Below are 15,976 nucleotides of genomic sequence, written 5' to 3'. Positions count from 1 at the left end.
AACCAACCAACCAACCAAACAAACAAACAAAAAACAAACACCTGTCAAGACCTTTAATTATATTTTTTTCCTTAAAAATCATTGTGTGAAAAGGTCATCAGAGTGCACCACTTTTTTTGTTGCATTTTGTTTGTTTCATGGGTACTGCATACGAAACAGACAACATTTGGAAAAAGTAATCTGTTGTTTTCTACTTGCCAGTCCAAATGGACTCATGAGGCTCAAACTGGTCACTTGTCGATACCAGCAAGAACAATTCTGCCAGTCCAGTTATGCCTCCAGTGGCAGATTTGCAACCTCATTGTCTTCAAATGATAATTTGCTATAGGTATTCTGAAGACAACAGGGTAGCATAGATGTGATTAAAAGGGCAGGTTGGCCTACAGAGCTATGATTTCTGTTGACCAGAGATGAGAAGAACCCACATTACAGGCTAAGTTGGCAGATCCTGCAGTTAAAAAAAAAAAAAAAAAAAAAAAAAAAAAAAAAAGTTAAAATCCATTTGTATATAAACTTAATAATTTTTTAATATAATCAATAAGACATTTTTGAGATTTTTCAGAAGTAGAAATATGGCTTAAATCTCACACCTCAGATTGCACTGGGCTTTTCTATTTGCTTAAAGGTGCTCAAAAGATGGATTCTTTTCTCTGGACTTGGCTGTACGCGCTATACAGAACCCTAAAGTTTTAATGATGTCATGGCAATTTAAAAACATCTGAATAGAACATAAGATTGAATTTTTAAATACTTATACATCCCAACTTTTATCATCTCCTAGGTTGTGCTAGAGTCCTTGAGAATCATTGGAAGGACATAATCTTCATTTTTAAAAGACAGAAAGATTCAGTGTTATAAAATTTGCCAAATCTGTAACGCTGACAGATTTTCTGAATAACCTACACCAAAGAATTGCATCAAAAAATGCAAATTATATGTGTGTGTCCTCCACCCCAGTTGAACGCAACCATTCCACAGAATCCAATGGATGTTTATTTTGAGAGCAGTGCTGCGAAAGGGTGGGCTGTCGGTGAGAGGGAAGGCAGGGACTGTCTTCTTAATGAGCGTTTGTACAGTAACCAGCACAGCGGGAAGCCAATAGTAATGATAATAAACCTTGATTGGGGATTTCAAACATTACCCTAACATCAGACACACCGTTCTGACTTGTGCATAACCAGACACTTCGGCTGCTTTAACAAACCCTTAGGTTGCCCTCGGGAGCCGTGTTTAACCGGCACAGCCCTTCCCTCGCTGATGCCTCGCCACCACCGTGCTTTTAGGGTCAGCCACGGGTGCTGGGGCCGCCTTCAGCACCGCGGGCGAGCGGACAGCTCCGGGACGGGGCGGGACGGGGCGGGGACGGGGATGGGGATATGGGAGTGAGGGATGGGGATGTGGGGATGGGGATGAAGGGGTGGGGATATGGGGATGGTGGATGGAGATATGGGGATGACGGATGGGGATGGGGATAGTGGATGGGGATGAAGGGATGGGGATGAAGGGATGGGATTATGGGGATGTGGGGATGGGGATATGGGGATGGTGGATGGGGATATGGGGATGATGGATGAGGATATGGGGATGGGGATGGTGGATGAGGATATGGGGATGATGGATGGGGATATGGGGATGGGGATGATGGATAGGGATATGGAGATGGGGATGGTGAATGGGGATATGGGGATGGGGAGGATGGGGAGGATGGGGAGGATGGGGATGATGGGGATGATGGGGATGATGGGGATGATGGGGATGATGGGGATCCCCCCCTTCTGGCGGCGCGGCGCAGCGGCGGCGGCAGCCCCGAGCCCGGCGCTGTGGTTTTAAATGGGCGGAGCGGCGGCGGGCGGCGGGGCGGCCCGTGGGCGGCCGGCGCTGGCCCATATAACCCCACCTCCCGTGCGCGGAGTGCCGCGGTAATTGGCTGGATGTGGTACTTGGAGATGTTGAGCTGGCTCCTTCCCCCCATGTCCCTGCACACGCACAGGGGCGGGTGGTGCGGGCGGGAGCGGGAGGCAGGGCTCGGTGGCGGCGGCGGTGGTGGTGGCAGTGGCAGCAGTGGCGGGGCTGCCCCCGCTCGCTGCTTGCCCTCCGCCGTGCCCGAGCCCCTGCAGCTGCTGGGCTGCTGCCTGCGGCCGCAGGACCCGGCCGAGCCGGGCCGAGGGGAGCGCGGGCGGCTGCTGGCAGCGGCCGAGATGATGGCGGAGGGCGGCGGCGGCGGCGGGGCGGCGCGCAGGAAGGCGCTGTCGCTGCTGGAGGCCGCCCGCTCCCGCTACGAGAGCCTGCAGATCTCCGACGACGTCTTCGGGGAGTCGGGCCAGGACAGCAGCGGCAACCCCTTCTACAGCACCTCGGCCGACTCCCGCTCCGCCGCCTCCTCCCAGGACGATGAGGACGGCGGCGAGGAAGAGGAGGAGGAGGAGGAGGAGGAGGAAGGCGGGGGGCAGTCCCCGCGAGGCAGGGCGGCCCGGCGCCGAGCACCCAGGCCGGCGGAGCGGCGGCGGCAGCGGCAGGCTGGAGGCGGGGGGGGGACGATGCCGGGCGGCCCCGGCCCCATGGAGGAGGAGGAAGAGGAGGAGGAGGAGGAAGGCGCCCAGAAGGGGGGCTGGACGCGGTCGCTGCGAGACGTGCCGCCCCCCCGCTTCAAGGACGGCAGCGGTAGGCGGTGGGAGAGGGGGGCCTGGGGCTGGGCGGCGGCGAGAAGGACCCGGGGAGGGGGTTGGGGACCCTCATGGGGGTCCCCCGGGGTGGCAGGGGTCGGGTCCCGTCTCCTGGGGCTGCCCCCGGGCAGCCCGGCTGCTGGGGCCGCTGAGGGCCGCGGGCGTGCTTAGTCACAAGCAGCGCCAACCCCGCGGGATGCTCGGGGCATCCCTCGGCTCGTCGGGTCCCGGCCTCCACCCCTCGCCTGAACCTCTCCTGCCAAAGCAAGTGGTGAGAGGGTGACCCCACCGGGATGCTGAGAGCCCTAGGGCTGAGTTGCCCCGCTGGTGTCCGCAGGGAGACATTGCAAGGTGCCTGTCCGCATGGCTGAGCAGCCGGGTGGGTGGCGTGGCAGAAAGGCTTTGCCGAAACACCTCGCTAGTTGTGAGGAGCTCAGGTGTCAAAAAATGTTTGCGGCACAAAACTGGGTGCGAGGACGGCTGCCATCCTCCACGGAGGTGATGGATGGCTTGCCAGTCTTCAGGTTGCCGTCTTCACTGTTTTCCTAGAGTTTAATTCCTTCATTAGAAGGTAAATGCAGGTGAGTGCTGCTACACTTGGTGTAGTGTGCTGAAATTGGTGTGATGGGACTGGTAGAAACCCATTGGAGGAATGGGATGGAGGGGAGTAAGTTGGAGCTAGCACTGAAACCCAGAGAGTTCTGTAATGCTACTGACAGATGGGCAAGTAGAAGTTGCCATTTCCCTCTAACTCCAGAAGTCTATAGACACCATAAAATACTTAAATGCCAAGCTGATGTGCCTCTTCAAAGAACTCTGTTTTGACTCTCATTCGTAAGCGTATGTAAGATAACTGGACCATAGGCTTCATGGTGTGGTGCTATTTCAGCATCAGTTATCACTCAATTTCTCTGCCTCTGCTGGCTTATTTCTTAATGTCATTACTTTATGGTAATATACGCTGTAACATAGAACTGGTGTTGGTGCTTTACTGTTGGTTTGGGAAAGAAAATTAAGTTGACCTCTTAACTCTGGAATTCAAATTTCCTTTGAAATGAAAGAGTCTGATCTATGGTTGTCAGAAATAGATGCAGAAGTCTCTTGAGAAGGGCATATGGGTATTGCTGTGGATATTTCCTCCCAGTAATAGACAGAGTAGAGGTTGCTTCTGCCCTTTCATTCCGTTGATCATAATGATGATGATAGATGCTACATGCTGTTCATAGCATGGTGATTTGGTTTGGCAGGAGTTCAGATAGTGTAGTGCTTTGATGTGTGTGAAGCGTGTACCCTCTGTGATTTTTTTTATTTTTTTTTTTGTCTGATCAAATTCCAGACTACAGAAACTACTGCATTGTACAACTAAACTCTTGTAGTTCTAGTCTGTAGATTAAATGTTTTTAGGCCATGCATGTATCATATCCTTAGCGTGGATCTACTTGTACTGGCACCATTGTCACTTCATCAGACACTGTTCTGACCTAAGGGACTGGGTCTGTACCCACTGAAGAAGAGGTTCTAGTCAAGGTGAAGACAGCTGTCTCTTGCAGTGACAACACATCTTTGAGTCCCTGCTGGTCATATGTAGTGAAACATACAAGTAAGAAATGCAGGAGCAGGCACGCAGCACTAACAAAACCATTCTCTCAGTTAAAAATTGTTGGATGAAAGAATCCTCCATTTCCAGGTTCTGAGCTTGAAAGGAAGAGTTTTTCATGAGACTGAGAATTGAAATCAGAATAAAAACTAAAACTTCAGAATGTGATCTTCTGGTTGAAATCTCAACAGAAGTATCCTAGTGGCAAGCACCTGACATCATCTGATGCTGGAAGAGTCTTTGTAGACTGAGATCTTTTGATGCTTCAGCTACGTCAGTGCTGGAAATAAATTTTTGACTCAGACTAGGCTCCAACTAGTGTCAAGCTGACTAGGCTCAAACTAGTGTCAAGCTGTTTGGTTTGGAAGACAGCCCCTTTAAGAAAGGGAGGATGTGGAAGAGAAAAAGGTTTAAGATAATTAATAAGAATGAGCTAAAGCTATCAAGAAAATGAAGAAGAGCCACTTACAATACTCTTGTGGTCTTTTTAGATAGAAGTAGAAAATCCTATTGCTTCCCTTTTTTCTGTTTTAAGAAACAAATTACTTAGTAGTGTCTCTCCCTTCCCAGCCCGATGTCTTATTCATACCTAGAAATAGTCCCTAGCATTATCAGGCTAACTGACGCTTCATCTCAGAAACACAGTATAGGCCCAGCTGCGGCTGCTGGCAGTGTGAGGTGGTACAGGACAGCCTCAATCTGTAGTCAGCCACTGTGTGTTCATGGTGAAGCCTGCCTTGCCCATGGGGCAGGTGCTGCCAGGCAGGGAAGGGTCCTGATCAACTTCAGGTGTCAGGACAGAAGTGACTGGTATCACTGCACAACACTGAATTAATGTTGTTTGTGTCCCTGAGTTTTGTTTTCTGCCTCTTTTCAGGCATCTGCAGTTACTGTTGTTTCTGTTACCTTTAATGAAAATAATGGGTGCTTAGAGTCCCTGGGAAAGAAATAACAAAAACACGAATAGCTTTATCTGACTTCCTTTGTGCAAGTCCAAAATAGCTATTAACTCTAACACTGAGGTTAAAACAGATGGTTTGCTGGTTGTTGGTGTTATTTCCAGTTAAGCTGTTCTGCAAAATCATTTTCTTTAGTTGCTGAGAAGAAAACAAGATGTATTTTGATGCCCCGGCTTTCAAACTGGTAACTAGTGGCACTATGCAGTTCTGATTAAAATAGGTTGAGGAAACAAGGCAGCTTGAGTGCCTGTCACAGATATCAAAGCAGTAAAGTGAGTTCTGAAGTACTGGGATTTGTGGTGGATAGGAGATCTTGGAGGCAGGTGTTTAAATGCTTTCTTTCCCTTGAGAAAGGAAAGAGTGCCTGGCTCCAGCAGGTCTGCGGGTGGGTCAATATGTGTGTTTGAAAGGGTGATGACATCCATGATCAAATGTTGGATCCAGGCCGATTTTGGCATCTCCCTTCTCGTGCTCTTAAAGGGAGAACTTCCCATCCTCTCCAAGCCTCACTGTGACGGGAAGGTAGAAGGGGTCTGTTGGGAAATGGACCTACAAAGAGAATCTTCTGGGAGAGGAGGCCTGACCTCTGGCCAGACAGGACTTCAAGTCTGCAAGGAGGCATAGCTAGGAGCTTCTCTGGCTTCTCTTCCTCTGAGGGCAAGAAAGAGCTAATGGTGGAAGTGCAGAAAGAATAAGGGAACAAATTGCTGCTAGGATGGGGAACGTGGAATTGAAAAGTAGAGAAAGCAGCTATTATTAAAGACAGTCTAGCAAGTGCTAGTAACTCAATACGAAGTCTTGATTTCTGGTTGCTCCTGCCTCAAACTTCTTTTAATTGTTGTGCTATTTCCTGAAAAAGTTGGGTGGCTCTGGGTAGTGCTTTCCTCTGTTAGCTCAGTAATCTGCTCAGGAAATGTTGTATAAAGCAAGGAACTATTGGCCTTGGTCTTTCTTTGGGGAGGGTCTTAGGCGGTGCAAATATCCTGGCACTGCTGCAGCTTGGTGTTCCTAATTTGGGGTAGCTGCTATTCTCTTCCTAGAGCCCAATGCTGCTTATATTGATGTGGTTCAGTGACCAGAAAATTGGATCCCAGATGTGAAAGCCCTCCTGCTTTTAGGGATCATGTTTTAGGGTGGCAGCAATAGCAGGGAAGCCTGAGCACAAAAAAAAAATAATAAAAATTGAAGTTCCCAAAGTTACACACAATTAGTGCCACTGTTTTTCTTCATTTCTGTGTTCTCACAGGTCTGTTCTTAGGCCTAGACCCAAGAACGAAATGTTAAGAATGTTCCTTGCTGAAAGTGTGAGAGCTTCTGCTCAACAGGTTGCATTTGGAGAGCATAACCACCTTTTTATGGACTTCAGGGTATTTCTGTCAAACACAAAATGTGCTGCAAGTTACCGTATTTGGAGAGCATGCTTCAGGAGAACAGCATGCGCTCAAGGAAAAGTTGCATAGAGCATGTCTAGCAATCAGGCTTTCCTTGAAGAGGTTTAAATTAATATTTAAAGTAATTTTTAATATACTTTTTATGAGAGTACTCTTTTGCCAAAAAGACCAGGTTATGGGAAACCATCATTTATTCCATCATGACTGGTACATGAAAGATAATCTTCTGCACAAGCAAGGGTGCATTACCTGGCAGATGAAATGAGCCTGCATGCAGGATGGTAGCATGTTTCAGCTGCTGTCAGGGAAGGAAGGCACAGCTTTACATTGAAGCAGGGAGCCAGCCACACCTTCTGGGAGCTAACCAGATATAGCTTTGTCTGCAACGGCTTCTGCATAAAACACTCTCTAGTATTTGGTTTGTGAGCGGTAGTGTTTTTTTTTTTCCAGCAGTCTAGCTGAGTGATCTGTTTCACAGACGTCTCTTCAAATTTAAATATGTATATTTCAGCAGCTCTGCCTAATTAACAGGGTATTACATTGCATTAGGCCAGATCGCTACTTCAAGTGTCATGTACAGTAGTAGAAATACTTCCAAAGCATATAGTGGAGAGGCAGTTTGCTTTTTTGAGTCTGTGATATGAAAACTGGAACTTAAATGTTCCAAAACTTGCATGAAAAGTTTGCATGATTTTTGGGTTAACTAGTAGTAAGAGGTAAATGGGAGAATTGTCCAAGCCAATTTAGTAAGTGAAGAGCCCAGAGAATCACAGAGCAGTTGAGGTTGGAAGGGAGCTCTGGAGACCATCTAGTCTGACACCTACTGTGCAAACCATGGTCAGCTAGAGCGGGTTGTGCAGGGCTATATGCAAATGGGTTCTGAATGTTCCCAAAGACAGGAGCCTCCAACCTCTCTGGGCAACTTGTTCAAGTGTGTGACCACCCTCCCAGTAAAAGTTTTTTCTTTTGTTCATTCGCAAGTGTTTCTTTATATGTCATTGATAAGAATTCAGACATGATTGGATTTTCTTCATTGTTATTATGAAGAAGAGAGAACTTGTTTGGAAAGGCAGATGAGAAGCCAGCTTTCCAGCAGATGGGAAAAGTTCTTGGTTCAAGCCTTGAACCGAATCTGAAGGCTTTAGTCTTATTAGATTGAGGTTAATACTTAATGAGTCCAGGCATATAAGTAAACCTATGAGAGCTACTTAATTGCTTATGGAAGATTCTGTTTCAGAAATATCTAGGTCAAATTCTCTCTAAGTAAATAAAGTCTCTGCTGTGACTTGTTCTTGCTTACTTCTGTCACCAGAATTAGCCACTTTTGACTTGCTAAGCGATGGAAAATACTGGGAAAATGGCGTATCTGTATAAGCTGTTCTTGCATTCTAAGTAGAAATTATTTATATCTTCCTAGATGTTTTGTGATGCTGTTACATATTGTAATGAATACATCACAAAGATATGCAAAGTGGTAGTGTACATCGTTTATAGGATGACTTAAAGGTCTGATGTTTTGCTAAATATGTGAATTATGCAAAGGCTTAATATTTCATACCTCTTAGGAAACGTAAATATGCTTTTCACATAGTTTTAGAGCACACTTTCCTGCTTCCATCATCACTGAAGCAATACAAGTGCTTGACAGCCTTGTTAATTCTAAAATTTAGAGCAACTTAGCTGCATTCCTTTCCTTTTGCCCATAGCTCTGCTTTTGAACATGTATTTTGTGAATAACAAACTGCTGATAAACTTCACAGAAAAAAACTATTCTCTGCTTTTATACAGAGAACTAATTTTGATAAGTACTATTGACCTTCATGTCTCAAAGCTGTGCAGATCAAGGTCTTCTCCATAGACACTGCCTAGACTTCATGGAGTAAATATGATTTCTCTGTAGATCTGGTAGTGCATCAAATGAGTCTTTTCCCTTTGCAGCTATTTATGGGGTCATTTCAAAGAAGTAGATAAGTTCCTACAAATAACTTGCATTCATTTGTCAACACCCCAGTAACAGTGAAGCAAACATTTTCCTTGTCTGCATACCTCCAAGTCAACCTGGAGAGCAAATTAACCTTTCCCTCCTGAGTCTGAGAATGCTAATAGCTGAGTTGACTTGCTAATTTGGTATAGGATGCTGGGTCACAAGAAGCTGTCCTGGATGCTATTAGAAGGAGCTGGAAATTTATCTTAGGTGTGCTTGTTCATGTTGATGTTTTAATTAGTTTTTGTCCCATGCTTGTCTTCCAAAATTTTGGAGCAGATGGATTGAGTGGTTTGGAAATACAAGGTGGTTCCCAAAGGGAAGGTAATGCTGGATACAGCTATCCATCTTATCTAGACATCAGAGGAATGTAACCCTAAAATACTTCACCTTTCCTAATACTGCCAAAAATTCTGCATGCTATTGGAAAATAGAACAGATGGACTCCAAAGTAATATATGACTAGGACAAATGTGTGAGAATACCAACATTTGACATCTTGCTTTCCTGTGGCAAGGCATCCTTTCCAGAGGTGATCCAAGCTCTTAAAGACCAGGGTCTTAATCAGTCACTGGCTCTACCTGAAAATGAATGGACCCATAACTGAGTGGGTCCTTTTAAAAATGAAGCCAGAGCTCTGAGGATGAGGGACTGCAGGGAAATGTGTTTGGAAGGTTCCTTCGTTTGTGTGGGCCCTGTATATGTACTTCCAGATTATCTCCCCTGGTTTTCTGTGAAGATGACTGGTATTATTGACTCCTGATAGAAAACCTGCTTTCGGTTTTGCTATCTTGGACATGACTTGTACTGACAAACTATAAGAAGAATAAAGAACAAACACAAGCAGCTTCTGTTCAGCCAGCAACACAAAGCTGTAGCTGTGTGACTGAGAACTGGGCAAACTGAAGTGTGGTTGATTTGTTGCACTGTGAAGATGCAAAAATCATGTTAGAGAAGGCCAGATAGAAGACACTGAAGCAAAGAGTATCATATGTATGTACAGGTAGGGGAAAGTAGTTGTCTTGGACGGGAACATTACTGGACTGAGCTAAAAGACAGTGAGCCCAACAGTGGGTACAAACATTATTTCTAGTGGGGGGGAAAAACCACAGAAGACTAAAAGCAGATGCTGCTATAACCATGACTCATCTGTGATTACATATGGCAGAGAGGTGGGTGTGCGTGAAATAGATTAAATTGGAGTAAGAAATAAGAGTATCTTTCTCTAAGTTACTTATGAAATTCACTGCTGTGGAAAGTCTGAGTATCCAGTGCATATAGTTATCTCTGTTTTTTGAAAGATAGGTGTTGGCTAACTTCCTGGTGGGTAGCACTTGCAGGTGTGCAGTCTAGGGTATGTAACTGGGTGTGTAGCTATTCCCACTGCTGTGATAGTGCTGTCTGCTTGCAGGATGTACCCTGCTCATATAGAGCTTGGACAGTAGTAATTTTGTCAGTTCATTCCCTGAAAAATTCCTCAAACTCACGTTTGCTTTTATGCATATGGCTTATGGCATTTGGTGTGGGCATCTAGGGTTAATTATTCTGCCCTGGTACTGGCAGAACAGTTTTACTGGAGTGGTATTGCAAGGCAAGAGGTTGTCAGCCTTCCCCAGAAGGCAGGCTGGTAGATCTTACAACTTCCCTTGCTGCAGTGGCCTGGCAAAAACTGCCTTCAGTTTGGGTCAAGAGGGTCCTGAGCTGGTCTTGACATGTCTGAGATGCTCTTACATATGTCTTGCTGGGTATGTTGCGTGATGGATATTAGCATATGTGTGGATATAAATTCCTATTTAGTCTTTCAAAGTACTGTATAACTTAATGGATCACTGAATGAGAAGATTTTCTTAAGCCAAAGGCTTTTCCCCATTTCTTGGGCATCAGAGCTGTGAAAGAAGGTATCAGCTCGTGGTGGTTTTGGTGCCAGGAGTGCTTGTGTGTGCTTAGGAGCTATCTAACCGAGCCTTGAGGAGACCCGCAGCTGTCATTGTGTTCTTCATCAGACTTGCCTCCTTGCTTCATACACTGAATCAAGGGTAACTTCTTGAGGCAGGAGCCATCTCTGCTCTGAGTTTATTACAACATATTACAGCTATTTATTACAACAAACAGTTTCTTGCAGGGACTGAATTTTCTTGGGGGGGGGGGTTAAGGAGCAGATGCAGAAACTGCTGACCAAATAGATATCTGTTGTGGACTAGATTTTATTCTCTCTAAAATTGTTGTTACTGCAGCTGTCTGTCTCTCTCTCCATTTGAATTTGATAAGGTCTGGCTGAGTATCTCCAAAAACATGCTATATGAGGATCTGGCAAAAGCTTAAATGTTCTGATGGAAGAATATTTTTTTCTTCTTTATTGAAAATTTGAAGCTGACTTCCTTAATTGAGGCAGACTTACCAACTTTTTACATTAAACTTTTAGATAAGACAAAAGATGGGAGGGATTCCATGTACACTAGAGGACAGGCTCAGAATTCACATGGTTTCTGACAACCTGAAATAATCCTGGGGAGTAAAAGGGTACAGTGCAAGAGAGAAACACGTAGTGTGAGGGCAACAGCGATAAACAGTGGAAATGGAAAATGGAGGGGAAGAAATAGTAGTGTTTAGGTAGAAAAGGAACAGAAGACTGAAGCTGAGCACAAGATGAATGTGACTCAGCGTCATGTTGTTGTGAAAAGGCAAACATCCTCCTCAGCTATTTAAACAGAAGAGTGTACAAGATTTGTGATGAGTCTGGCGTGCTATTTAGGAGAGGTAGTCCAGGTCACCACCCCAGCTGAGAAGCAAATAGTCAAATATGAAGAGAAAAGACTGAGAAGGAGAGAATCTACCAACTGGACCACATTTCAGAATCCTGTTTTTAAGCTAAGTGGCCATGAGGATAAGTAAAGACTATTGTAGGAAAGGGTATTATCTGCCTTATCTGCTATGGAAATCGAATAAAAGGAATAAGGGGCTTAAGTTGAATTGATGGAGAACTAAATCAGTTATGATAGAAACCCTCAAACAGTATGATGCTGCAACAGACAGTGTGAGGATGGATCTGTGGAGGAAGACAGCCACAGGTCTGGAATAGGCCTGACTAAATCCCTGGTCCAGTCATCTGCAGTAACAGCCGTCTTGACAGGCCAGGACAGTGCAATGTCTGCCCCATATTTCTCCAGTCTACAGGTTGGGGATCAGAAGGCTGGTTCTTTATTTTTTTTTTTTGAGAACTTTGCAAAACTCAAAACTGTTTCATCTTGCAAGGAATACCGTTGGCACTTGGGTCTTCTCTTTTTCCTGATATTTATCTCAAGTATGATTATAGGGTGACTTGTCTATAATGCAGCTGCATAATTCATCCTGCTCTGCATTTGTCTGTGTTTATTCTTTCCTATAAAATCTATTCAGTCTTCAGAGAAATATTGAGATCAGAGTAACAAGCTTAAAGTCACCAGGTCTCTACTTTTTCTTGGAAAGTACTTGTTTTTTTCAGCTGAGGCTGTTACCTTGAACTTGGATTCACTTAGGTTCTTGTTATGGTTCTCTGAGTAGTTGAGGAATAGAAACAAAAATGTGTACTAAACTGTAACATATGAATTACGTCTTTGTCCCTGCCACAGGTATTGCAGCTCCTAGCATCTTGTCCTCAGACTTGAAAACTTATTCTCTTATGAGCCTCATTAGTTGGCCTGAAAACTAAGGCAAAATCTTTGCCTCAACAACTGAATCACTCCTAGGTTATCACGAATCTGTGTCCTGAAAATTGTATTGACCTTGCTTCCTTCTTTATCACTTTCCTCTTAATTTTACTTTGCAAAAGAACCTTTTGGCTTGTTCTGTGCAAGGCACAGCTGTTTCTGATTAGGAGCTATAGGACTGTAGCCAGAAGTACCTCATTCTACAATTCCACTAGACTGGAGTAAATACAAGCCACTTAGAGCTCTGTAAGCACAAATTTGAAAGTGACTTGCTTTCTGGGACAGATGGTGGGTCTAAAATATTCAGCTGTGGATATTTTTGAATTGGTACTGTAAAACTGGGCACCAAATATGAAATTGTTCAAGGAATATGAAATGGACTTGATACTGGTAATACTGTTTTTGAGATGGTATCAATTTTTAACTTTTTCTGTTCTTTTGAGTGTTGGCTGTCACTCCCTGAATCAATGCAAAGAAACTAAATGAGCATTAGGTTCTTTCTAAAAGCAGCTATTTGTAATATATCCTGAAGTAGAACCATTTGATAGCATTTTATGGGCAGATATAGAAGTCGAGTGAGTCAAATGTTAAAATACAAACGATGCCTTTTCTGTAGGCCTTTTGCTGAAAGGCTGACTTAAAAGGGAGAGAAGGGGTCTGTGTGTTGACCTGGAGTGGCTTGATGTTAAGCAGTGTGCTGTCAATTGTTCTAATGTCAGCTTTCTTTCAAAGATAAATGAGAAATGGTATTCTTTCTTTTCAAGCTGAAATGGGCAGCTAAAGGGAGAATGCTTTAGCACAATACTTTAATCAGAAAAGGAGCGAGAAACAAGTATAACAAAAGCTGTTCAAAACTTTACTTTGAAGCTTTCCATTTCTAGTGAATCCTTTTAATCTGTATTGTAACCTTTTCCTAACCTGCTCTTCTCTGCTACAGCATTTAGTTTCTCAAATTGTTTCGCTTCCTAGAACCCTTTGCCATCACAAAAACGACCACTTCTCCTACATCTTAATATAGATCCTACTAATACTTCACGTTTTAACATCATATGCGTAGCCATTATAAACTTCCTTTTTTATTCTTCTGAGCTCTGCTGGACACCAGGTCTCCACTGTTTGTGTTAAAATTGCAGGTAGTCTGGGGCAGGAGTTCACTGTTGAAATTTTGTTTCTTAGTAAGTCAAGCTTTTTGTGATTTTTTTGCTCTGTCCAATGTGCCATTCCTGTGGGAGATAGTAAATGTCTTCCAGATACTGAGTTCTTACCTACCTTCTATGAAAATAGAGGTGATGGGGGCTAGAGCCCTCTGAAGTGCTCCTGCTGAGAGATGGCTTGCCCAAATTCAATCCTCATTAGACAAAACTTGTAGTGAGAAGAGCCCGTAGGGTCTAACAACATCTCCTGCTATGAAAAAGCTAGTTGATGTTAAGAGACAAGGCCATGTGAAACCAGGCTATGCCTGTTCTTGTGTTCAGCATCACATAGAGAAGACAGTTGGTACTTCTAACATACCAAAGTGATGGCCAGATGCCCCTCCACCACGCTGCTCACCCACACCCGCTCCAGCTGATGTTCCAGATCGGAGTGTGTGGGAGATGTCGTATGTGAACAACTGTCACACCCACCACAACATCAAGCTCAGAGCATCAAAAAGCTGGAAGGAATGTCGTGCAGCTCAACAAAATTTGTTGTGGATCTGATAGGAGTGGTGGTTATCTGTGGGTTTGGTTATACCATGATTAATCAACCTTCTGTTTGGATAGTTATAGAAGTGTAGAGGCTAATTCACTAAGTGATAGGCCAAATTCCTTGCATTGAAGAATTAAAGAATATTTTTCCATCTTCTCCCGTGTCCTGTGGGTGGTGGTGGGGATTGGGTCTCTTATGTCCAGTTCTTCCCCTGCTTACAGTTACCTTAGACAGCCTTACATCAACCTCCAGCCTAGAGGCAGGAAGATGTAGTCAAAAATAAGTGATAACATGTTTAATAATGTTTCCATAAGAAGTTTTAGTGTCTATTGTTTTCCTCTTTACTTGAGACTAACAGAACTCACTGTTTTGTATCCTAGATACTCATACTGATGGACCATGAATGCTTGCTAAAGTAAGGAGTGACGAAAGTTTTGCTTTCTGTGACCAGTGGTGTAGTCAGCTATTGTCCCTAACTTAGGGAAAGAGAGTAATCAAGCTTAAACTCAAGAAAAAACTAAGTCATTCCTAAGCAGTGTCTGTAAATTTACCTTTTGCTGTGTCTTCAAGGGCTCTGCTATACTTTTTACTACTCATTCTTTTATAGCTATTCCTTTTTTTTTTTTTTTTTTTTTGTTACTGACTCCGCCACTTGACACTATTGTTCTTTGGCACTAACACATTTGCTTAGAGCAACACTGGGCTACCAGAAACATACTTAATCTCACAAACATTCACTTCAGTGTAGTGTTGGGCCAGAGCCCAAGAAGAAGTTAAACACTATAGGTTAGAATTAAGTATCTGGTTAAAAGGGTCTCTGCTGCATTAGAGCCTGAAAGACCCCAAAGGAGATGTTGTCAGTTAACTCCCTAACTGTACCTCTGAATTCTTTTTCATAAGATTGATTTTTGCTTTGAAATGCAGACCTACTTCTTCAGGAATATCACCCTTGCATAGGTTATTTGGAAAAAAAGGTAAAAACAATCAAGCAGAAGCATGCAATGTGAGAGTGAAGACTGCACTGCTGGCGGTACTGCCAAAGCACTTGGTAAAATAGCTCTGTGTGGAAGAGCAAACCCACATCCAGACCATGCCTCGTTTCACTTTTCAGCTGATCAGCAGGAATTGATCAAAACTGTCAAGATAATTAAAGTGAAACACAACAAAGATAAACACGGGCCAAATGAATAATCACCATGGAAAAGCAGTTTGGCTCTATGAAGCAGCTCTACCTGCTTCTTATAAGTAAGTAAAAAGCTTTTGATGCAACTCTGGAGCTTCCTGTAAAACAGCAGTCACATGCTCATATTGCCAGCCTTATGCATTGTCATGTATTCCACTCTAAAGAAAAATTATGTGAAACATCTGCCTTTCTGTACCCTCAATCCAGCTTTTATATTTCTTCCGGAGTAAAAAGCTTTAAGTGTGCACAGACACAAGTCTCCCCTTGTCTGCAAAGAAGACTTTGCTTGCCTTTACCTAATCCCCAGCATGAAAAAACTATAGGCTTTTTCTTGTCATCTTCCTTGGCCCTGTTCCCTCGTGATGGATAAAACTCAGTTGTGTGTATGCCTATGGGAGGTGGATTTAAGAGCAATCACAGGTTAAGTGAAGCAACCTCAACCGTGAAGTTGTTCTGCCTACTCTCTTGTAGTATATTAGGGAGTTGGCCATTTAAATGATTTTTTTTTCTTTTGTAAGGCATCTAGAGATCCCTTTGGGTGTTTATCAAAAAGCACAGCCTGTTTGCTTTGACTATATGAGGAGCTTAAAAGCCTGACATCGTTGCATGCGTAAAATTCAACAGCAAGTTGTATGACTGGATTGCTCCTTAAAAATGGCATTTAACTAGCTTTTAATCAGCACTCTAAATGCTTAAAGCAGTAATTGCTTTGGTATCAGACCTGTTTATAAGTGGTAAAAACTAACATTAAGACCTGTGATCAGAAGGAAAAACCTGTGTTCCCTGAAGAATACATGGGTTGTAATTTGCTTGTCAAAGTTTGA

At 43.9% G+C, this 15,976-nt stretch overlaps 1 protein-coding gene across 1 annotated transcript in view; it reads left to right on the top strand.

Moving 5' to 3' along the window:
• The first annotated feature begins 2,186 nt into the window (after positions 1 to 2,186).
• PGBD5 (piggyBac transposable element derived 5) overlaps positions 2,187 to 15,976 on the top strand; it is a 69,201-nt gene continuing 55,411 nt past the window's right edge. Inside the window, exon 1 of the mRNA XM_032183594.1 lies at positions 2,187 to 2,661. Within this exon, the coding sequence (XP_032039485.1) occupies positions 2,199 to 2,661 (463 nt within the window). The 5' untranslated portion in view covers positions 2,187 to 2,198. The remainder of the gene's footprint in view (positions 2,662 to 15,976) is intronic.

This window comes from Aythya fuligula, chromosome 3 (genome assembly GCF_009819795.1).
Source record: "Aythya fuligula isolate bAytFul2 chromosome 3, bAytFul2.pri, whole genome shotgun sequence".
NCBI lineage: Eukaryota > Metazoa > Chordata > Aves > Anseriformes > Anatidae > Aythya > Aythya fuligula.
Note: the sequence above shows the minus strand (reverse complement) of the source record. Positions and strands in the feature narration are given on the sequence as shown.